The sequence below is a fragment of the Ischnura elegans genome, chromosome 1 (assembly GCF_921293095.1).
Source record: "Ischnura elegans chromosome 1, ioIscEleg1.1, whole genome shotgun sequence".
In the NCBI taxonomy this organism is placed as follows: Eukaryota; Metazoa; Arthropoda; class Insecta; order Odonata; family Coenagrionidae; genus Ischnura; species Ischnura elegans.
Window position 1 is genome coordinate 77,600,517 of NC_060246.1, and position 26,191 is coordinate 77,626,707.

The window sequence follows — 26,191 nt, forward strand, 5'->3', positions numbered from 1 at the left end:
GCTAAACAGGATTTTTTCGATCATCTCCCAATGCTACGTTATCATGTCTTCCTCCTAAAATGAATCTTTGATAGCTACTTCAATAAAATACTGTTAAATACCGTATTTAAGAAGAGCGAGCCAGCGAGAACAATACTTGTTGGAAAAAATATCTTGGATCACCTTTCCTTATCCCTTGTAACACCCATTTCAATAAAGTTTTAATTGGATAATTTTGCATTTAATCAGACTCATCCCTTACTTTGATAATAATCATTTGCGTCACCACTCCAAACAATTCTGCTGCGTATCTTTTGAGATCAACTTTGCCAAGAAAATCTGAGGTTTACCATTTTTATTCTATTTTTCCCAAAACCTCATTGTGAATTCATAAAAAAAACTTAAGATTGAACTTCAAACGTCGAGAAGATAAGCATGGAATCGACCAGATAAATATCACTTATAGCTGTAAAATGTTTTTTATGAATAATTCATGACGGCCTGATATGATAGGTACTATATTATTGATCTACTTCATTAGAATTTATTGACTCTAAAAACCCCCTCCATTGCTGACGTGATTAGTTTAGAAAATACTTAATATCACCCTTTGCCGAATAAAAAGGCCCGAACGCTTCAGTATAATAGGGGGCACGTGACAACCGTTAACCGTAACAAATGACAGTAACAGACAACTGATAGAATAGAAGAGAAAAACCTTCTTAAATGGACTTGCATGTATTTTATAAACAACTGGCGAGGTTTATTTATTTATATTTTTGGAATAAATGTCTAAATTGGGAGATTAACCTAACATGCTATTCACTAAATAAAATAAAATAAATAAAATCTATAAGCTTCGATTAGTGTGATAAGTACGTGACAAACCTTAACCGTCATAATCGACATTAGCAAACAGAAAACTGACTGAAAAAAAGAGAAAATTCTTCTTATCTAGACTTTCATGTATTTTATAAAGAACTTGCGAGGTTTATTCATTCAATATTTTGGAATCAACTTGGGACATTAACCTTACAAGCAATTCGAGTTACAATCTATAAGCTTCTATTAGCTTGATAATTTCATGAACTTCATAAGTAACGTCCATAAATATGCTCTTCCTGCATGAACATCACTGATGTGAGTCAGAAAAGACGAGGATAATTTACATGAGGAAACAAAAGGACAGCTTGTTAACGATGTGCACTGCACTCCGATATCAATGGGTGAGTGCAAGTTAAAGCGATGTATCTTACAATATGAAAGGACGTTGGATAACATTCCTTTGCTAAAGGTGCCAATATATTAAGCAATTCAATTACAAATACAACGGGAACCAATGCAGACTTCAACCTGGAATTTTCCCATGAGAAATTGAGTACTTTAGTGAGAAAGCATATGTTATACGTACCCTGGACGCAATAATTTCCGCCCCTTGCACCACGGCATCTGACAGCATTGAACAAAGGTCGGAGTAAACTTCTTCTAGTTCCTGAAATGAATAGATAAACATAATTAAAGTTACATTCAATAAATGCCAGATAAAATAATCGAATTAATATTTAACGAATCAGAAATAAGATATGGAAGAGATAGATGTAATATAATCACTCACATACTCTGTGCTGATTATTTATTGATCTCGATACCAGAGTGTAGAGCTCAAACCAAAGTAAAATATGTACACGCAAGTGAAAGAAAATCATTGGAAGAGTATTGGCAATTCCTCTGCCTAGGTCACTTTACACATATGACTTTTCTTGGCGGTTTTCCTAAGGTTTCACTTGGGATTTGAAGCGTCGACCGGAAGCCTACCATGATCATCTAGGCTACCATGATCCATAAAGCAACAAAAAGTTCGCAAACTATTTTGCTGGATAAATTAAAAATTCAAGAGAATAATGCTTCAAATGAATAATATGTCATAGAAGAACATGCATGGACCTTATTTTTTCTCACCAAGGTTTTCTATTTATCTCTCGGTAAATAATAATCGGGTGAGTATTTAAGGAACAGAAAGATGAAATTATTAAAGGGCCGAAACGCGTCGTACTTTCAATAATAAATTTGTGCCATCTCTCTGTTCTTTCAATACTTACAGGATGTCATTCCAATATATCTCGCCTGCTTCTACTACTAATATTCGGGTGACGTAAATCCTAAGAGAGACAAATAGATTTAATACAACTCAAGAGATGGTTCATTTGCAACTAATTCCATTTATGAGGAACATTCGTCAAGGTTACAAGAACTCCACTTCAGGAATCATGAACACGTTCCCATTTTCGTTTTTCACTCACGCCTCTAGAGTTCAACATTACACCACCTAAGAGAACAGTTCAACAGTAAAAACACAGTAAAAACGTTAATAAAATGTGTATTACGTTCTTCTGCTGTATATAATTATAGGTTTATAAATTAGCAGGCATCATAAAAATGATGTGGACATTTTAATAACCTAATGCAGGAAAAACTTTTTTTAATGCCCTTATTTTTGCTGCGATGCTTTGCCCATACTTCTATCAGCAATCAATATAATTATATGGCTAGAGTAACCTAACTATTCTCTCCTACTCCAAGTAGAGCTATAACTTAATCATTCAAGTTTTCAAAACATAATAAGTGCTTAAAATATCCAAGACATCAGTCACCAGCAAGCGGTATTTTCATTGGTATAGTTAAAATTTCTGAGTCCTATACGATCTTGATTTTTAATTGAATCTGCTGATGAAAACAAGTTTATTAGAGCCAAAATTACAGCTACCCTATTTTATCCACAAACTCAGAGGATTCTTAAATGAAAAAAATGCCAGGAGAAACAACGGGCGCTTTTCATGAAAAAAACTCTACACTATTAAGGCCATGGCATAATGACATGACACGGATCTCAGAACATGATGCCTCAGGTAAAATCCACTAATCTACAATTACAAATATTGCAGTATACATAGTTTCTCAAATCGAAGTCTATCAGCTGATAGCTTTATTTAATTATCAAACCCAATGATCATTAATATTTATAAAAATATTGAAATGTTTTTCAGTTATTAAAATATTTATGGCTACTCCCTCCACCTCAATTTATTTTGGCTGCCAGCCTAATGACACAAGGTTTACCAGAATTTACTATAAAAAAAGAGTTCAAATTCCCATGCTCAGTGCATGAAATTGATTCAATAATTTACTATGTATGTACTCATATGACGATGATTAATTGAATATTTCATAAAAATATTAACAAGACTTTCGGGTGGGCCTTTTACAAACATTTCAGGTATTCATGAAAGGAAATACCGCAAGCTCAATTACAATTTAATGGCCATTGAAATTAATAGCACGAAAAATAGATTCAAACTGTAATGAATAATAAATTTGGGTTCATTTAAATTAATAACTCTTTGAAAAATGAGGGAAACGATAGGAAGCCACGATTTTGAACGGCAAGCGCTGACAAAACCATTAGTTATCTCCCTCAGTAGGCCTTCAACTGGATATTCCATTTCAATCAAAGCCGGCCATTTTTTTTCAATGCATTTCATATTTTTGATGAGTCGCACAAGGCCAAATGAAGCACACCAGTTAAATAACAATGAGAGATAGCGAAGCCTTTGCTTCCGATGCCAACGGATGACATATCAGGAGAGTTTCCAAAGCATGAGTCCTCTATGATTTCTACGGGAATTGACAACTGCACTTGTTCAAAACAAAATCATTTAGCATCCCTTGGAGGTATATAACAAAATGTGTAAAAAATGGAATAGAATTCTGCAGAAAATAATCTTTCTTATGTTTCCTAAAATAAATGTTACTGCATTTCTTTTGAATTCAAAACCCTGAGAATTTCCTCATTCATCCAATACAAACATTTTCTCTTATTTTATTATTTCCAAAAATTGCACGAGTCCCTTTATCTCTCGTGTCCTTGGACACGCGTTTCTTACCAGCCTTTGAGCACTTAATAAATGAATCCTAGAAGTTCTAGCCATATGTAAGATAAACAAAATGTTGAGTTGGTTTCAGGTCAGCTATCGCCATACATATTTATTACAAGATATTAAAAATGCATGCATAAATTACATGGATTAGAGCAATTGTTGCTGTAGGATTCTCAATATTTTTCACAATGAATAGCATTATTTCTTTTATTTGTACGGCAACTCAGGGTTTAAACTTCAATTTTATAAATGCAGTTCGCCGTTGAAATTTTTTTCTTTTGGAAGTCACTTTATTAATAAATACGGCATTCGCTGAATCAAGAAATATGACTTCAAAATATAAAGTAGGTGTTTGTTTCGAAATTCTCTATGCAGCCTTTTGCTTTTCGCAATCATGCCGACAGATCATTGGCGGATTATTTAGCAAAGTTAAACAAAATAATGGCGCAATAAAGTAAAAGAAAAGCATTTTTAGATAAATAAGTTATCAAAATAAAAACACTGATCTCATAGACTTCACGTGCTAAAATGCATTACATATATAAAAATACTTAATAGCCTAAAGAGCACTATTAAATTGCACCTTACTGGATTGGTCAGGGGCCGTATGGCAGTGTGTAAAGGGGTATATACATAGCAAGTAAGACCTTATTTTAGTGTTCGTTTACACTATTAATGTTAGTAACTTAAAAGGTGAACCACTGAGTCATGCTAAGAGTTAATAATGTTTTTTCACATCTGTGCCTGTCTGACACATTGCGCCTAAACTCAGCAATTCTAATATTGAGGCTAACGATAGGCTAGCTGAACAATTTTATTGTACACACCCCGAAGGTCTATTCAGTAAGGTTCTCATCACATGTTTACGAATTCGTTATTTTCCGAACAATAAGGAATTTTATTAAATTCTAGGTGAGACTCGATACACGCATCATCTCTTTTTTTCTTTCTCCTCCCTTTTTGTTTACAGATGGTGCCGTAATACCCCGGACGTTTTTAAGGGCCGGAGGTTTTTAAGGGACAATAATACGCCGGACGTTTTTAAGGGTGATTTGCAGGGTAGCATGTACATGAACATAATCTATACTTGATAACGCCTATCTAAAGCCTGAATCACGTGATCATTTATTTCCAGCCCTTACGACGGACAGCTCAAGCGTTCGCTACAATGATGGCGGAAAACTGACCGTTTTACGCGATCATTTTCCACGACGGCTCCAGGGATGGAAATACCATCCCTTTTTTTATCACTCCGTAAGTCACATTTTTCGTCGCTGAAACCATCGCTGGCACCATCCCTCAGCCACGAATGAGAACCCAAGGGGGGGTTCTTGGAAGGTTACAACCACCGTGGTCGGGACCTAGTACTACAACTGATACACCCAGGCTCCCGGTGAGGATAGTGGAATGGAAGGAAAAAGGATTTAGGCGCTGCCGCGATTAGGAGCCCGTCGACGCCGCCGCTAGGGTGGGGATAGGAGTGGTAGGGTAGGATAGGGAATACCCTCGCCGCTATGAGAGCGACCAGGGCCCACAACTAGCGAAACTATACTTGATTGTGCCAACGATTTTGGAAGATTTTACAATAAATAAGTAAAATCCAAAGATCAAATCGTTGGATCATCCCACAGCCAATCAGAACGCACGGCCGCTAACAGTGATTGTAGCGTCACTCTTTTCATGGAATGACTGTTCCAAATACGGAAAGTGACGGAAGAAGCGATGGAAAAGGAACGGTGGGAATGAGCAAGTGATTCAAAAAAAGATGGGTCGCGCGATCACTCATTTGGTCCATGAAAACCTGCCACTCGAGATATCATTCTGAGGGATGGAAAAAAATATCACATGACTCAGGCTTAACGCAAACAATGAGTCACGAAATAAAAAATAAAAATTGCCGATCAAATGGTAGGGATGCGTTCTCTAATCACGAAACTTACGACCAAGAATATTTCATTACAGTAGAGGATTCTTAAGTCGGCCTCCAAATGTGTTGTCACCCACCGCGCATTTAAATGGGTTTACAAAACTCCCCACTCGTGTCGCTGACAGACAAATTGCTCCGAGTATCGTGTGGAAGCAAGGTATAATGTGGAGTGTCAACCGAAATTTATACACACGACGATGTGATCTATCAAATTCATAACTTTTCAATGCTATTCCTCGCATTTGCAAAGACCATAGATCAAAATATTGGGGAAAAAAGTGGATCGCATAAAACTCTTCACCGCGCCGCGGACATTTTTGAAATTTGATTAAAAATGTGGCAGCAGAAATCAGCCTTTTGAGGGATGGAATTGGGCTTCCTCTAATTGAAATCATGATTATTATATTCGCTCATATATATTTTTAGCTCTACCTCAGTCCCGGGGCATACCTACCGTTATTTTTGGTTTGAATTTCATGTTTTCTGTTTAATTAGATCTTAAAAAATAACTTTAACGATTTATCGTGATTCTTTATGATGCTGTCATCTGCCAATGGATCAATGATTTTTCCCTGGGCGGGCCCGCGATGGTTACAACCTGAGGGTCGGGACTAAGTTTGAGACTAATGCGCCCGTACGTCTCAGGAGGGGAAGGAAAGAGGAAGGGAAAAAAGGATAGGAGACGCCGCCGCGATGAGAGCCCGACGACGCCTCCAGGGAACCAATAGGAATGGAAGGTAGGGGATAGAGTCAACGGGGCCCACTAGTAGCGAAACCATTACCTTATTTCCCAACTAAATTAGAAGATTATTCTACAACGAGAAGAATTCATCGATCAATTCATTGGATGCTGTCATCTGCCAGAGAGTATGAGGGTTGAAGGCGAACCCTTCAGGGATACAACGCACCGGGGCCGGGAACGAAGCCCATGGCTTATACGCCCGATCACCCGGGGAGGGGCTGGAGGGGAAGGAAAAGGAAAGAGGCGACGCCGCGATAGGAGCCCGTCGACGCCTCTGGATAAGGATAGGTTCGCAAGGGATGGGACGGGGAAACACATCTCAACGCTATAGAAGCGTCATCTGCCAGAGAGCACTGAACTATTTGCAATAACGACATTTCGCTTAGCTAGGCCTAAAAAATTTGAAACGTCGATGCATTGTATAAAATACGCCAGGATCGCGGAGGCTATGTAGACGCCTTGCTCGCGACCCCTTGCTGTTTCCTTTGCCGATCTAACGATCTGATCGTTGGATTATTCTTTCTCATAGAATAATCCTCCAAGATCGTTAGAACATTAAAGGCTTGACTGGTTTCGCTAATAGTAGGGCCCTCTTCGCTTCTATAGCGTTGAGGTGTTTTTCCCTGTCCCGTTCCTTCCGCTCCTATCCTTTCCCAGAGGCGTCGTCGGGTTCCTATCGCGGCGGCGCCTCTTTCCTTTTTCCCTTCCTGTCCTCCCCCTCCCCGGGTGATCGGGCGTATAAGCCACTGGCTTGGTTCCCGGCCCCGGTGCGTTGTATCCTCGAATGGCTCTCCCTGAACCCTCATACTCTGTTTCCTTTACCGCTCGCTAAACGTTCTCAGTCGCCAATTTATCCACTATCAGCTTCAAATTGAGGCGAGCGCTACTCTCAAAGGCCAACCATGCCCACTGGAGAGGGAAGCCGAGGATGGGGAAGGATGGGATAATACAGTTTCCATTGCGTCTGACGTCCTCGCGGACGTCATTATCCTGGCCAATGCAGGAATCGGATCGAGTGCGCTTCTGGAATGGATTGGTTGGAAACAGAGTGAAGGGTAAGAGCCGAAAAGCGATGGGGTCGAAGAAGCCGAGGGAGGGGGGGGAGACTTCTCAGAAGATTTAATGAGACGCTGTTTCTGCGAAGCATCGATAAATCACTATCGCATTTACGTCTTTGTCCCTTGCCACCCGAACACTTTATTTTTAGGTCCATTCTTCCCCACCACTTCCCCCGCGCGCTTTTCCGCCAGCGACTTAATGGCCATTTAATCTTATAAGGAGTTATTGATGGGTTCTCAAAACAAGAGTAAGATAGTCGCAGGAAACGAAGCCGGATAGCGATAGGGTCCACCGTCAAAGCATTAAAGAAAAATAGAAAGCTTCCAATGATAGCCAATTTGCATCGTCTATCTACTTAATATTCTGCTTCCCACGCTGTTTCCTAGCGAGCAGAGCAGTATTAACGTCAGAGGGAGCACAAATACGCTCGACATTAGATAGGAACTGGAGCGATCGATAATACTTTATCTCCTTGGTGGATAAAATCGAAAAAAATCAATGAGAAAATGTATTCGTCCGAGACGGTGAAAGTTTACGGCAGAGTAAAGCGACCTGGTGAAGGATAATATATTCACTTGAGGAGAGGTTTAGCTTCATGATAATAGTTCCACTCTTATTTAGTGTCAAACAGATTTTATTTAGGGGTCATATTTCTCCCCAGGTTTCTTGAATTCCTTAACAGTTATTGAATACCTAACTTTTATTACCCGTTTCCGAAAGTTAAGTTACCGAGGTAGAGCAAAGTTACTAAAGAAAGAGGAATTGAAGTACAAGTATTTTTTGCCCGGATGCTAGTAGATTTCTTCATTTCTCCTAAAACTCCATATTAGCATACTTATACATATATCAAGCCCACATATTCCATGTAAAATAACTTCCAAGTTTTGTAATTCTCAATGCAAACTTAACAGCCTTAAATATTTCCGTTAAGTCAGGATTATTAGCAGCTTTTACATTAACATCATTGGTTTACGATTTGATCCTAACTACGAGTCATTTCATTGTTTTAAGGAAGTTTATGCGTCATATTTTGTCATATAACAATTCAACAAAGACTTGTCAGTCACTATATCAGTAAATAAAATAGCTCGATGTCTATCGATATTTCGATGACCATCTTTGAAAAGTGACAACTGGATTTCATATTTGCTCATAAAATGTATGAAAAACCATTTTTCTAATGAGTTACAGACTGCTTACTGACTTCATATTTTACGTTTTATACACTTGGCATTGGCCCGCCATCATATGTTTACAACTACATTCAAATTATTCACTAAATTTTAGCTATTGGCCCGATAAATAAGAATGCAATGAGAGAGATGATAGCAACGACATGAAGCAATACCACGAATCCACGCCTCAAACTTTCCACAATAAGGCAATTTTCGATACTACTTTTTAACCATAGGTAATTCAGATATTTTAAAATTAGAAATAATGGAATCATCAAAGTTAATGACACCTCTGTAAACACGTGAAAATCTACTGCACCATCTCCTGGCGGTCTTTTGTAGTAATAAAAAATCACTGACAAAATCTACGTTATAATTGAAAGTGGTTCGAGTACATACACATGCATTCTTTAATCGCGGTCATCTTTTATCAATTCACGGTGCTGATACTGTTGGCAGCATGCAACTGCAAACAAAAGGACACGGTGGCATAAACGTCACCTTTTGTCATTTACCCACAGTCAATACCGGGTTCATGAAAGCGAGTGACGTACAATTTTAGGACCAAAAAATCTCGTATTCAGGGCACAGATAGACCCTAAATACAAAATCCCGCGACGCATGTCATCTTATAGAGGGGAATATAGTACATTTTCAGGAATAAATTAGCACGTAATATAAAGTCCAGCTGCATAAATGGCCCACTGATAATAGCTACTAGTTCATATTCCTGCAATTTGGCGACCCAGTTCATTGTCAACATGCGCTATATTTTTCATTGCAACTGATATGACACTAATAGCGTAACAAAACTCGAAGTATAAACAATAGCAATAGATCAAAAGTCAATAAGTCACCAGAAATAACATGGAAGGAGACAATATAAATATAAATAAGCCTAACAGTAAAAGCGATGAAAAAAATTACAATGTTCATGCATAATTTTAGCTTCATTTACTAAATTCATTTGTTCACAAAAACAGCACTGGATTTAAAATATGTCTTTCGGGGGCGCTCCGTTATTTCCATCACGCAATGAACCACAATATTGCCACCAGAATAACGGTTAGTCAATGTAGTTCTATTTATAGAGCCATGAGGTAACTATTGTAAAATTTATACACACACTAATTCTAATTCACCGTAATATATGTGATGAGATAGATATAAAAAATTTTGATTAGCTATTAATATGTGTACTATCCTTTCTATAACCTATTTTCACCACACAGGTTCATCATAAAGTTAACAGTCAAAAGAGATTAAAATAGAGAGCGCAGCTTCAACTTGATTCCAAGCGAGTTGCGATATCGTCCAAAACTGCGCGGGACTTCATGGCTTAATGGGGACGCTGAAGGGAAAATAAACCTTTGTGTCCATAGCGTTCGCTACGAGGGAACAATACCCGCTACTGGATCAAAACAGAGAATAATTCAGAACGCCAATTCAGGTTTTGTCAGCTCGTTTGAAAGGCATGGCGAGACTACGTGCGTGAAGCCCTCCTCACTCCCTCCCTTGCATTGGAAAATTAACTCTTCCGAATGAATGAGGTTAGCCGAGGCAGCGGTGCGGATTCTGGACCGCGATCTGCCCACCGATAGGTCACTCGCTCGCTTTTAACACACTCAAACCGAAGAGAGAGATCAACCCCAACTCCCTCGTCTCTCCGCTTCACCCAGACGGACCGATTGGATGGATTGGCGATCGGCGAATTAAGTCAAAGAATACAGAGGATTCAGAAAAGTTAAGTTTTAAGATTACACTGATGGAAATCCAACAAAGATTATCCCGAAAAAGGGTATACTCATAGACAATTCCAAACTTGTTTATTTTCCGGCATAGGTTTCCGAAATTTAGATGTTCGTATGGATCTATCAAGGTCGGGTAATAGAAAATGTGTGGCTCCGACTAAAAGTATTACTTTTTCCTTTGAATGAAGTTATAATAACTCCACGTAGACCGTCGCGCCGTGGCGCGTCGTCAGTTCTTTCCAAAAATTATTACCCAATGACTCCGTTTCGAAATAAGCAATAATATTTCTTTCGCTCTTGAAAAAACATTTAATAAGTTCACATAATTTCAAACTGTTTGTATTTTTCTTATATGTTACAGGTGTTATAATTTGTATTAAGTCAAGGAAACAATTTAAACTCCTGGAAAATTTTTCTTATTCTAAAAAATTTCCGCATTTCATACTGAATCTCAATCGAAAGCGGGATGAATAAATGTTAGGGAAAGTCATCATCTACTTATTGCACCAAAATATACCTAATGAATGACTCATAAAGTCGATTGAAAAAAGTTTCTTCATCAAATTTATTTTTCGTAGCGACGCCGCGCAAAACTATTATCGATGCAGGAAATAGGAAAATATATAAATAATTCAAGTAAACAATAAAACGGATTTAAACAGCAGTACACCATTACTGCTTTTTTACTAGTCAATAAATGTAAGAAACAGTGTTACATCATCTTTCCCTAAATTGATATTACGGCAACAATTATAAATAAGAAATTTCCTACAAAATTTCGAAGGAGAAAACTGTATTTATTAGTAGATGATCACCGATTTTCGATGATTTTAATTATTGAGTTATATCAGTCATTGCCAACAATAGCCTTCTATGGTCAAAGATATTTTATTACAATTTGATAAGTTTAGGACCACTTTTATTGTTAACACTTTATAACAACTTCAATTCAAAGAAATAACAGAAATTGAAGGACTTAGAAAAAATATGTACTATCAAGCCCAAAGTAATCAGACACCCAAATAAGTCCCTTCCGACCGCACAGATGTTTCGAAGATTCATTCTCTTTGCCTCCACGACGGATGGTACATGGCAAAGGAGACAGAAAGAGAATAGGAGAGAGATAGAGATAGCGAACGTTAGAGAATGCGCTTTGACCTTGACAGTTTGACAGTAGAACGGGCAATCGAGAGGAGTGGTAGGCAGATCAAATAACCCGCAGCAATTGCATCCAGCGATATCGCTCCCCTAAGGCCCCACTTACCTTCCTCGTTGCCTGCACAACGTGGAAACGGCGTCTATGAGCTGGGATAAAATATGCAGGAAGGGACTGGAGGTGTGCGCTGCGAGGGTTTCCTCGGGGGCCATGTGGGGTCAGAACCAGGGACTGTGTTTATGGCTGGCCAATGAAAGGGATCTATCAATCCGTGCAGGGATACCCATTCCGCCCGGCAGCGAGGTAAAATAAACAAATGGGTTGGGCCGGGATTATCTTCAGATGGGTTATGAGTAGATATGAGGGAATCTTTATGAACTGAGCAGACGCAAGGCAATAAACAAACGTTCTGCGCGTGAAAATATGGTATATGCGCTCTTTATTAGTATTCCAAATCTCTTTAATGCGTTCAAAATTTTTCTAATTCACCTTTCGGAGTCGTAAATTGATTGTCGGCTATCCCAGAAATGCATATTTTCATTGCGTACAGATATTCAATATTTCAACCGGGGAATCCTGCTCACGAAATAGAGAGAGGACGTTGGTGATCATTGAATTATGAATGCGTTTCCTGCTGGGCTTGGGGCAACGTCGCAGATGGGCTGACCCCAGCATCGATCATATCAATGGATATGTTATGCGGTATGTAAATTTGTACATTCGAAGCTTTCACATATCACTTTTTTGTATGCACTATTTCAACCCTGCCGCGTGAAGGTGTAACGTTCGATTCCCGGTACAGGGAAATTTCCAGGGAAAAACCAATTCATATGCCGCTGTTCGGGACGCGGTTGAATTTACCACTCAAGGAGTTGGTGCCTCTATGTAAGAGCCAAAAAAAATATTTTCATCGATTTATTGATCATTGAATTATGTCGGGGTGTGGACGCTATCTATACTATTCTTGGACATTTATCTCCTCATCACCACAAGTTGTTATAGCTAAAGCATGAGAAAAGTTAATTTATTATTTGTGTTACGGGAAAGCAAATCTATTAATTTAAAATACCACCCTATAAATTTCATTATGCAAAGGGTCCCTTGAGAAGAGTAGGAACAAAGGGTCATATGGAAATTAATTAAGTGTAAACATTAAAAAAATACCCATATATTTTTATTCGTTACCATCACAGATTATCACTCTACTGGAAATTATGCTAAACAAATTATGAAAGAAAATGGAAACATTATGAAATCTGAGAATACCACGAAAATTAGGAACACAAAAGTAACATGGCATCATAAATAGAAGAAAAATTCAAGAAGGATGAGCAGATCGATCAGAAAAAATGACGAATATGCTTCACTTTGAAGGCGGCACGTATAATTCGAAAAACTCTTTCATCCGGCAATGTGGAGGCTCTGATTGACCGGCGTAGGTCGATTATCGATTCCAGCTCGACACACATTCTCTCCTTCGTAGGGACTCGAAGGAATCCCACGGAAATTCCTACGGTTCGGTTTTCCTTTCCGCCAAGGTTTACAACTCACGAACGAGATAAATATTGACCGTTTAGAGGAGCGCGACCGTCAAGAATGATCCTTTAAACAACGACGAAGCAGTCCTCCAGCGAAAATGGGCGGGGGCACAATTAGGGAAATGGAGCATAGATGCCGTGAAATGGTAGAGCTTGCGGCAAAGAAGCTTGATTTTTCTCGGCGTATTTTCTTTCTATCTCGCATTTAACTCACAGGCAGCTAAGTTTAATTGCACGCTGAATTGTGTTCAAAGCGAATGATTGCGTAATTTGTAGAAAAATTATGCTACTCTTTCACCATCCTTTCCCGTTACGTGAAATAATGTGTGTTTTTAAACAGGACAGACAAGACTTATAACCTAAAAATATATACATTGTTGAGAGATACATTGAACATGTCATTCTTTCTTCGGACCATTAGTAATTAAAACTGTGAAGACCATGAATCGCTGCACTTAATAGAGGCTTGATTGACAAGCATTTATCTATTTTATAATAAGAAGGTCTTAAAAATGTGTTAGGGAAAGGAAGGCCAAGGTAAAGTGTAGTTTATTTTAAATTCCCTGTTTTTCCTTTGCGAAATACAAACTTTACAAGTCTAAACTTTGCGTGACTTGGTGCACCCATTGAAGGTTTCTTTATATTGCAGTTGACTGTAAACATAGATTTTGACCATTTAAATTTCCAGAAAATTCGAGTCATCATTTCCTTATTATTATTTTTCAAATTCCCTGATTATTTCCTCAATTTCACAATCTGGAGGATAATTCATCGGATGATTTTCCATTCCAAAGAAACACGCGGGCATTTTGTGCAATAGAAAAGCTGAATTGATTAGAATTAGGACATATGAATTAATGAACGGCGATATGAGGAGATAAAAACCTGAAATAAACTGAGATAAAAACCTGAACGACGTCATCTGAATGAACTAGTAAACTGTTATTCAAATCACAAGTTCAATGTTTTCCGCGATGATTAGCAAAACTGAGTTCCTATTCCCGCTGTTGCATGAAATGTCTTTCATCCGATATTTGTATTGAGCAGTCTAATTAAAAATTCGCACTGATTTAATTCCCAAGAACATAGTTCTTTGAGTAAAACAAAATGTTACTTTCTCTTCACTTAAGGAATCAGCTAAACTAGCCAGGAATTTTCTTTAAAATAACGAGGAGGATGTTAGAATGTCTTGCAATGTAACTGACTTAAAAAGAATACTAAAAAGTGCCTCTTTGAAGAGGAGAAAAAAATGTATTCTACTTATCGGATGCTATTTCACTTAGATCGGGTCTAGTCTGCTTCGTAAAGTATCCAGAACTTTGTAACAACGGTTCTGAAATATCTCTATACCCCCAAATGTGTTTTAAGATAAATATGTTTTTGCACACTATAGAATATCAAAAGATGAAATCCATTGAGCAGAGATCAACGATTATCAAAGAAAAAAGCGTCGAGTAAAATAACAACTCAGCAATATCTCTGATAAAATAAATCAAATCATTATACTTCATCACTTTTGGCACATTTAAGAATAATATTTTTTTGTATTAAACAAAAGGGCATTAGGCCATCATTTATTTGGCCATCGTAACAGCATGCTAACCAACCGCACACGAAAGCTGCCCTGGGATAGAAAAGAGACTATTATAAGGGAGATGGGATGATCTAGATAGTCATAGAGTAAATATGATTAAAGAGAATCTAGAACCAAGGAAGCCGAGGGTCAAAGATAATACAAGGGGATAACCAGAAGAACAACCAAGCGAATGCTACATAATGCATGGCATGTGAGGGAGGAATGCAATTCAAACAAGAACCTGCTTTCTGAGCATAGTAGGACGTCGGTGCATTAGCCAGTCTGGTTGTACCTCCCTGAAGTAAAAGGCACTATGACTTAATGCGCTTGCATATTTGCGTGATTTTCAGCACAAGAGATAATTTCCTCCATGGATAGAGATTTCTCATAATATACAAAATATATGTAATATCTACGCACTTATGTGAAAAATGATCTTAGTTACCATATTCCTTACTAATACATCATGCACAGATATAACGCCAATAAACTCAATTGTGAACCTGAATAAATCAAAACTACCTTAATCCATGTAGATAGAAATAGAAAAAACCATTACTACTTAGTACAACTCATTCAGTTGGGATATTCCTGTACCCTGACCACGACTGTGTCTGAGGTAGATGAGTGAAAATACTTCAGAGGAAAATTTACAAACACATCCCACACTTAAATGAGTTAGCATGATAAACCACTTCACTATTCCATATGGGCTTAAAAACGTTTCAGGAGCCACATTCCAAATTCACTCAGGTTTGCATTAGCAGTACTGCTATGTAATTTTTATGCAATGAACATGACCACTAATCCTTAGAGCTTTAATGGCTTGATAGGATAGAAGGGATGAAGTCGTTCACAATATCAGTATTTCCATGCCAAAAAAAGCTTCAATACCAGATATTAATGCAAACAATTCAATTTGAAACTTAAAATATGATGTACAAAAAAAATGTATGGATATGAAATTACACCGTGCATAACGCTATAGCCCATTTCTTTGCAAAAAAATATTTCTACAGCTTAGGGGAAAGTTATAATTTTTTTCTTAATCGCATTTACTTTGCGTCTCAAATGCTCAACCCCAAAAAATCAGAAAAATGAAAGAAATTCCGCAATTTATATGCTTAAGTACACGTTCTTTTTTGATGTGAGCAGTGAAAAATCTACAAAATATTCCAAAGAAAAGCATATAGCAATTTATTTGATCATGAAGAGTATGAATGGGGGAAAGTGATATCGAAGCTGCGAAATATGAGTATATGGTAGACATTGAACTGGGTGTACATTGCCTGACATTTACGTATTCAAATTTACGTATTTACGTATTGCCTGGCTCTTATTCAAAGGAAAGATTTAGTGTCCGGAACATTCAACAAGCATGTGATGAAATGAATGGCAAAAAGTCAGATTTCGAACCTAACCTTATGTATCATTGAAATAACGATATTTGGAAGGAATAAATTACGCTTTAGCCTTTGGATATAGAAGTGTGGAAAGAAACAAAGAAATAAAAACGTCCGGGCTATGAAAGTACCCAGTACTGCTCAACCGCGCGTAGGAATTTTCTAGCCACAAATTGATGGAGAAAAAAAAAATACTTAAATTGATAACAAACGCATAGTAACTGTACCAACCGATTGAGTCCAATGACCCATTTTTCAACCTCCTCAGCAATAAACTCTCATCATCCCTGTCCTGAGGTCTGAATTATTTAATGTTATGGATTCCTTTACGATCAGGATTTCGGTGATGTTTAGTGGTGTCGAATTTGGCTGCACTGGATAAAATCTGTCCCCTTGAAGTGCAAATTTGGTGCGTGTCCATCGCCTATTCTGTTGGGTCAGGGTTTTCCACAGCCCACAGCAACAGAGGGTTTTCCACGGCCCTTTACGCGCTGCGCTCCAATATGCCACTGAAATCTTTTGACGCGTACACAAACGGTGAAATATCAAGTGTATCTGAGATCAACTCCGACCTGAGTTGTGCTCCTTGATTCCAGCGCAAAAATTTATTTACTCTATGGCTCTTTCAAATCCGTAACCAAAAACAAGCAGCTTCAAGTTATTATGAGACAACCGTATTGGTCAATGTTACGTTGACATCAAAAAATATGATTTTATATTCTTCATGACCCCACATGCTTGCCCTTCTTAATTAGATTTTCTTCGTGAGTTTAGTTTAAGTCTAAAGTTTTGACTCCATTTTTTTATCTGGTTGTATATGTTTCCTTTTCCCCTCAATCCAACGAAATTTTACTATATCCTCCCAAAAACACATTTACTAAAAAATTGAAGTTTTTAATCAGTGAAAGCTGCTTTTTTTAAATATTAATCAGTAAAAAAATAAGAAATTGTTAAATTTCGATTTGGTTTTTGTTTACCGATGCTACTATATCTTCCTACTATTTATCTGCTATGATTGTGAGTTCATTTTTCGAGTACAGAACCAAACATAATCTTCCAATTTAAAATTTTAATAATATCTGTGGAAAAAAATTAATTACTATTAAAAAATATGAGAAAATACTCAATATATTATTAAATTAAAATCAAGTAGCACTGGAAGGTCTTATGCGAACACGCCGGTAATTTTTACAACAGTAAATTCACAGTTATTCGAAAAAGATTGGTTCCACTTCAATTCTATGTGAAAATTGGTCTTTTCTAGAATTATATGTTTCTCTTATAGGGCGGATGCTCCTTTGTGACTCCCTAGTAATGGATGAAACAAATGGAACCCCCTCCCCACGAAATATAAAAGCATACTTACTTTTCATCACAAAAGAAAACAAAATACTGAAAAATCATGAATTACAAAAAATTTCTTTGAAAAATGAAGTTATTCGATTATGAAAAGTGTTCAAATTAGTTTAAAACCCTCTACTTACAATAGTACCCTGTTTTTAAAATTTTCCCCCTGGTCTTGGGCCTCCCCCTAAACAAAATACTGGTTAAGCCACTAACTGCACTAGTAGCCAAACAAATTTGATAAGTATTTATACTATATGACGGATGAGACAGCTAAAATGGGAGAAATAATTAGCCAACATCAGTACTTAAGTAGTCCATCTGCAAGAAAAAACGCAAAGTAAATTTCCTTTAAAATTTCTGCCATAGGAATAAATGATACCATTCTCTGAATTGTAGTCCACGGGACGTAATTCAAAAGGGAATTCCAATTTTGGGAGGAAAGACCAGACGGGTTAATTCCTAAAATGCTACACGCAAACCTGCTAAAACCTGAAGTATGCTAAAATAAATCTTTAAAAAATTATTGCATTGAAAAAAATATTACTTCCAAAAATAGTTTTGCGACACCTTTCAGTAGGTTACGTCTATACGTTACAGCATGATACAAGTGTGTTTTTATTACGCCACCTATAACAGATCGGAACTAGATATTCATCTTTTTCATGACACCAAGTCGAAAAGTGTTTTAGCTTTTCGCTCAAAAAGAGTTCATAAACAATTTCGACAACGTTTTTACTATTTTCCCCTGAAAAAAGGGAATGAGATACAGGTAACACAGAATTATGGAGGATGAGTCCGTCGAGCAAATTTGATGCGACATGACAATCAACCAGCAGAAAGACAAATAATTTTCTAAAATGAAGGCAAGAAGAAGAGCATCCTTTTGTGGTTTCTGCATATTAACTCGATGATCTCGAAGTGGATTACGTGAGTTCGTCGAGGAATGCATTTGAATAATCCATGGGATGCCGCGGGAAATTCAATTACTTATATTTAATCAGTGAACGAGCAATGGGATACGTAGGATGCACGTCCATCACCCTTAATTCCCTCCAACCGGCTGAAAATGATTTAAAAAAAACTCGCAAAGGAACTCCGAGCTCAGTGTGCCGACGAGGGATCAAGGAGCTTCCCATTGAACAGGATTATGAACTGCGCGCTAAGTTGAAAACCCATGCTCTCCTCGGGAAACGCGCAAGATCATCTCAGCGAGCAGAATTATTGATGGAAACTAAGTGGTTACCAGTGGTTTTTTGTGCCGACTGTCAATCACGCTCCAATTTTATTACGTGCCCCAGAAAGAAGCGGTAGCAGTTGGATCACGAAATGACATGCAAGGGAATCTTAGTGGGGATATCCCCAAGAGAAGGAGAGAACAGCATAAAAACTGAAAAACATTCAAAGAATTGAATCCGCTATCGGTGCTTACTTCGTCTCTTTTGCCAAAAGATAAACGGATTTCGTTGACAGAAATATGCATGGTTCACCATAGTCAAACTCGTACAACATGCTGGGCCGCGATCTGAAACGATAGGTCGGCACAAGTGACTAAATTAATTCACATTATCATTGATAATGCGTCTTATTTCAATCGTTTTACCATAGTTCTTACAGCTATTCCATTGAGAACATATCGATGAAGGATATAAAACTTTCATTTTAGAACAAATTTTACAATTTTTAAAGCAATATTTCCACCAAAACGGGGAAAACCTAAAGTTTCACAATATGCAATATTGAACAAATAGCTTTATAATTAAAGTTATTCAAAGGTAAAATGAGTTACCTTAAGTAGTATTAAACATTTTCTGTCAGAGACTTGCATATTAAATACGCTTTCTTCTATTTCATCATCTTTGTATGTGTTTAAAGTTCTGAATTGTCAATTCCTAACTTATTAGCCATGATCTTCCACTTTGCAATTGTTACACTCTCACATTTTGCCAACAATAAAATGAAGAATTCACCATAGGATAAGAAAATGGGACCTAATTCCATCAATTGACGCTATAGTGTTAAACAAAGAATCATTTACTCAATACTACTAATTCAAATGACTTGCTAGCTATCTGACTGGAGAAATTATACGGCAAAATTAAATTTTGATAACGTAGATCTCCATCTCAGCTCTCAGCTCAGCTCAGCTTCTGAAAACCTTACGATTAATAAATGAACTTCTCTCAGGTTTGCGCGCAGTTCAGAGGTATTACAGCAGCCGATGTTTCGGGTTCCGCCTCGTTACCCATTCCCAAGGATACGAATTTTAAATTTAACTCTAATTGAGAATGGGTAGTAAGATGGAACCCTGCTAATGACCTTAGCTGTCGACGCACCCGTAACCCCAAAGATGGAACCCGAAACGTTAGCTGCATTAATTTCTCAGAACCGCGCGCAAACCCCGAGGGAACTGCATTCATTTTATTCGCTAGGACAACATTGTTACATCATACTTTCGATTCTTTCTACCGGTGCATGTAGAGACAAAAACCATATTACAAGATCGATTTATTTGTAACCGAAATGAAAAAAATATTCCTTAGGTACCTACAATCCTTTGAAATACCGATTGGCAATACTTGCTCACCTGAAGGTGATATACGATCCCGATATATTGCTGAGATTCATGGGAAACATCAACGCAACAATTGTTATATTTAATTGGTAGGATGTTACTGAATGAGCACTTTCCCATTAATAAGGTCTTCCAAGCTTCCGAAAGTAAAATGATCGCCAAAATGACGTTCACTCCAATTTGCGAACGCTTTCCCCCTCTCCTCCGGTCCTCATTACCCCGTCGGCATTATTCAATTTGCGACGCGGAAAAGTAAGCGGAGACAAATTGGACGGCCGGGCGTCTTCGGGAGCAGTGAAGAGCACGCCAGCAGAGCTGCCATTCACGGCGGGAAACCGAAACACGAGATGCTCCGCTTCGCGACTTGTTACTTCGGACCATCCGCGCCTAATGACGTGCACTTTCCCCACACGATATGGAAAGCCGCCCGGAGTTAGCCGACCACCGCGACTCACGGGCGGATAATCCGAAACCTCGAGAGTGGAAGGAAAATATTCGCAAAAACAGAATGCAAAGAACGGCTCAATTTTTTTCGAGAATGTAGAAAAAATTTATTAGTCATGTGGTCCGGAACACAAATGGCTGAAACCAACAAGGAAATTTTTGTGATAAAAAAATTAGCGCGCATAAAACAAAACGCTTCTCTGATTTAAGTTTCCCCACATAGTATCCAAGGTATACTAAAGTCCATTTTAAATATCTTTGTGACCGGGAGGCAGGCCCAAGTTTTCTGGGAGTGAGGACGGAGGTCACATGACTTTCTGAAAACCAACCAAATTGCGATACAGTCCATGACCTATTTATTTACTTCTCTCTTCTTCTTCTTCTCTCCTATGACGCCGTACAAATTAACCTTATATCATTTATACTGTACTTTCGAAAATTTTTTTGCATGGAATATGATAAGATGAGATGCGTTGAAACATAGGTACATAAAAGCTCTCGGTGTGACTACGGAGGACACAGCTGCGAGCATTAAGGTGGGTAAGTTTACCTCCATGAGTTTGATATTAATCACATTTCGTTAGGTTAGAGTTCAATTTTATTTGAACTTTAATGACGTAGTGAATAATTTCACACGGAGTAGAGTGGTGAATAATTTTTCCCTACTGAACGATTTTTAGCAATAAATTTCAAAAATAAAAATCATTCATAATTTACATTATGAGCTAGTTATCGTATCTAGTATAACATTTTACTCGCATTTCCGCAGATGAATGTATTAATTGCATGTGAATGATTGTATTTAGATGTTTTCTTCATTCATCACGCGAAATTGGGGCAGGGAAGTCATCTCTTAAATTTTATTTGTCAGACAAGCACATACATCCAAGGCCTGAATGTTAAATTACCACGCACGGCTTGGATGAGGAAATAGCGGCCAGAAATTACGTTTCCCAACACTATTGGTGAATTGAATCGACCGGTGGATGCACCGAAACATGAACAGTAGAACAAGAAGTGGTTAAGGACATTAGATATTTACTTCACCGTAACGCTCGATTTTACAGATAAGGTGCTCGGAGAACTGAGGCATAGTTTTTCACTGTGAGAGCACAACATCATTCTCAAATATTTTATTTGAAAGATTACACCAGAGGATGGCAATGAAAAAAAACGATATGTGATATCAAAAATTGGACTTGTACATCTTGTGGCTTGAATGTAATTTTTACCAGTTCACAATTTTTAAAATTAATATTACTTCCACGGCTCAGTTAGCCCCAGTTGCCCCACGACTTAGGGGTAACTGGATCACACCATAGCAAATCCCATTAGAGCACTGCCGCAACTATTTGGGGTAACTGTATGTTAGTACTTTCAAATCATCAGAAAAATACTTGTTTACGGAACTTTTTTAAAAAATGTGCAAGTTAAGGCCGTTGTACTAGGACAGTTACTGAAACCTCGCAGATTTTCCTTTCAAAACCCATAATATAGGAGCGTCTTACCATAATTAGAGACACAAAGCAATGTTGCTGTATTTTCTCTTCTAGAGGTGCTTGTTTGGTGTTGGATATTCTGATTAATAGCTCTTGATTGAAGGAAGCCTCGCCAAAGTTTGGTCTGGCTTGCATTTCAAACTAATTTTCTGAACAGTTACCCCATAGTCCAAGTTACCCCCTAGCACCTTATCTCCCATAGGTTTTTGTATTTTATTTCAGCATCGGAACTGTATGTACTAGAATACGAAGAATAAAATCCAACATAAATCTCCATTGATCTAGTCATATCTGGTGCTCACGAGTAGGGACAATTAGTGATGAAAAGTGAATAAAAATATTTCAGTGAAAGGGAAGTTTACCCTGGATAAAACTGATATTTAACTCACTTGATACACGAGGAAAGAAAGAGGCCTTCATTTGTCATGAATGCGAAAAAATCACATTTTCGCTAAATGACAATTAACTAAAATTCTCATTCATAGAAGAAATGGCTAAAAAATAAATTTCAATACGCATACATTACCGTAATAATATAACTCGCAGCATAATAGTGTACAACAGGATTACTGGTAATGCCATTGAAATTAAATTCATAGACTAATGTTCCTGATTTTAATCTAGAATTTCACCAATGAATATTATATTATTGAAATTAACAAAAGACTGAGAATGCATAAATTTTATCTAGAACAAAAAACGCGTTGTTTACATATTTTCACAAGGTGTACAAGCATTTTAGAGCACCTAAAATTTTCTCAGACTGCTAAACTAAGTTAAAATCGGATATTTATATTAATTTCTAATTTAAAATCGACAAATATCATTTTCACGAACGGAAAAACTGATATATTACACAGCATTGTTCGCCCGTGCTCATCATTGTAAAAAAATAATAATCGACTGGGGACTGCAACATGGCCAAAGTGGACATGGAATAGAAAAAAAAACAAGTTACGCGCTACGTTAAAGTGCGTTACACCCAAAGCCATAAGCGATAAAGCCTTTCTTCCTGTGCAGGAGTGAAATTAATTCTCAGTTAATCACTCACTTTCACTGAAATCACAGCTTGAGTTGGGAACGTGAACTCATACCATCCATATGCACCCAACCCCCTGGATTTTATTTATCCATGGGCATTAAACGCCATTGATTAGAACTAAAAACTGTTAGGAAGAGAGTAACTAGTAGAAATAGGAATGCGTAAATGGGTGCGCGTTTTAGCTAGCTTCTAGAGTGAATGCATGATTGCTAACCTACTTACGTGATTGACAACGGCTAGTGATGTTGTACATTACCTCTGCTGGAAATAAACTACTCCTGAATAGCTAACGTATAGCTATAAACTACTAAATTAACTTACTACTTAGGAAGTAGTCATTTACCTCGTTATACCAGAGGACCAAATTCCGAAACGCGAATACCAGCATTTTTACGAGTAATAATGCAAAGAAATAATTAACACTCTAAATTATAGCAAAGAACTCGCTTTATGAACGCCTTTTTATTTTGAGGGCTGGAAATAATTACTAGAACATAGTAGGCATAGCACACCACGTGTGGCCATGAGATACACAAAAACGCTGATTCGGCCAATTACATCAATTTGGATAGCATGAGTACGCGAGGATCTTCTATCGCGATTTCAGAAAAAATTATTTATCAGAGATTACGGATTACTTTCTCTAAGGAAATAAATATTATGTTGTTCATGGAAGTGGTGAACCTTTGTTTTAGTCATCTTTGCATACAGGTCCAAACTAAAAGGAAGTAATTAAAAAGTCCCTTAGCTTTTTGAATTGCATATTCAACCCAATTTCACTCTCTTTTTAATCAACTTGAGAACCATGATATCAACCTAGTCGCGTGAATTTTCTGAATCATATGCCCACACGAAGCTGCGGACGCCTCTTAACCGCGACACGGTGCGTAGGAGCTTTAGATGACAAGAGACGTAATATAATAATATCTCTGTCACATCACTGCCTTTTTCGCAGAGAAACATTAATTTTCGGTGCCCAAAATCTGGATTTTTCAAAGGAACTTTTTTCATTCAAATACTGACTTATCCTATCTACCAACATTCCTACAGCGTAAGCTTTCGCGGCTCATGGTGATTAAAAAAAGAGTGACAAACGGGTGTATGCCGCGTGTCGTGACCTACGACATACACCCGTAGGTCACTATTTTTTATTCAAGATAATTAATTCCAATTTTTCTACACTCGATTGTTAATAAGTTTATTCTTCTCTTCATAGCTTATGAAAAGATCGAACAATTTAGAAGGTATATCTAGGAAGTATTGAAGAATGGAGAAGTAAGAGAGAGATTAAGCTATGGATAGTTACGGGAAAAGAAGCTTTCAGTAAGAAGAGAAAGGTGTTGTGTAGTAGTATGGACCTAGAGCTGAGGAATAGACTGATGAAATGCTGTGTGTAGAGTATTGTGCAACATGGATGCGAAACGTGGACCTTGGGAAAAAAATATTGGGGTAGGGTCAACACTTTTGAGATGTGGTTATGGAGAAGGCTGGAGAGTGAAGTGGGTGGACAGAGTGAGGAATGAGGAAAGAGTTGAGCTGGAGTTGAGATTTGATGGAAAGAGTTGAGGATGAAAGAAAATTATTGAAAACTATACAAAAGAGAAAAGGGAATTAGGCTGGGCATATTTTAAGAACAAGGGGATTTTAAATACAGAAGTCGAGGGAACAGTGGAAGAAGAAAAGAGAAGAGAAAAAAGAAGGATGAAGTTGACAGACGCGGTGAGGTTAAAAAGAGGGTTTAAGGAACCTAAGGAGGAGACAGCTTTGGTATTTGAGTCTTACCATTTGGCATAAAAACAGTCGATGGTAATGACACAACAACTTTAACAATTTTCATTGCATTTCTAATTTTTATCATAAAATAAATTGGGTTTTTATGATTTTTAAAAATTAATAGGCATAATTCCATTGATAAATAATTTTAATGAAATTTCATTGTTACAAAGTAATAATATCAAGAGCTCTTACATTCTCTCCGCTTCATTTAACATTCATTACTTTAAATTCGATTTTTTTCGATACATACGCTTCTCTTCGGCAGCTTTTACATTACCATCATCTCTTTGCATTTCACGGAGAGATAGTTCACGTGGGGTTCTCAAGAGATACTTGAAAACAGATTTTACATTATTAAAATTTCCAATAGACGGCAAAAATATTGTAAAATCCTTAGTGCCTACGCGAATTTTACTTTTTCTATCAAGGAATATTCGCGTGAGATGTACTTCTCCAACACTAATTTTGAAGCGATGCATTCGAGACGCAAAATCTATACTGGCGTCCTAACTTGGTATTATTAGATTAATTTTCTAGCGGGAAAAACCCCAAGAGAGTGACTGAGCTCAAAAAGAGAGCTCTACAAATCTTGCGTCTTAGCTTCGAATCGCATAAAATTATGCAAATAGTCGAAAGAAAAAAGAAGATTTGGCGGATTCGGCTTCCGAGTCGTTGGCTTATTCCGTAACAAGGGCTGTATCGCTCCCTCAATCGAGGTGGGGACCTAGGAAAAGAAGGGAGTGTGTATAGAGGTGATAAAGGGGATAGAGTCGGGCTCTTCCTGGCACAGGAAATAAAGGATCGACGAAAATAGCGTGTTTTCATCGGTCACCGCCGGCGTAGAAACACGAGGAAAAACACGATCAGGACGGAGGAGCACAAAAGGGCGATCCACTCGACGCCAACGAAGCGCACCGCCTTTCGAGTCCGCCTCATAAAGCTCCCTCTTCTCTTTACCGCAAAATCGGCTTATGCTTCCGCGGGAAAGCGGGAAGTTTCTACTTCAGGAGAGAAGAGGTGCCTTCAAAATATTAAGTAGAAGATTTAATATAAGCTAAAGGAGCAAAAACGAGATGTATCTAAAGGAAATGTCTACAGTTTCATGTCGGTATAGTATGGTGTTTGGAGGAGGCGACCGACAGCTGAGGTCATTTGCGCCATGATGGAAGGATAGGTAAGTAAGGGAGGAGGGAAACCCGGCGTCGGCATTAGTCTGCTCTTAACCTGTCTTAACGAAAGGCGCCAAGGGGACTACGGCTCAACGTCCCAT

General features: G+C 37.8%; 1 protein-coding gene across 1 annotated transcript in view; it reads right to left on the bottom strand.

Moving 5' to 3' along the window:
* LOC124154843 (pneumococcal serine-rich repeat protein) overlaps positions 1-26,191 on the bottom strand; it is a 353,437-nt gene that overhangs the window by 296,191 nt on the left and 31,055 nt on the right. Inside the window, exon 5 of the mRNA XM_046528677.1 lies at positions 1,391-1,471. Coding sequence (XP_046384633.1) covers positions 1,391-1,471 — 81 coding nt within the window. The remainder of the gene's footprint in view (positions 1-1,390; positions 1,472-26,191) is intronic.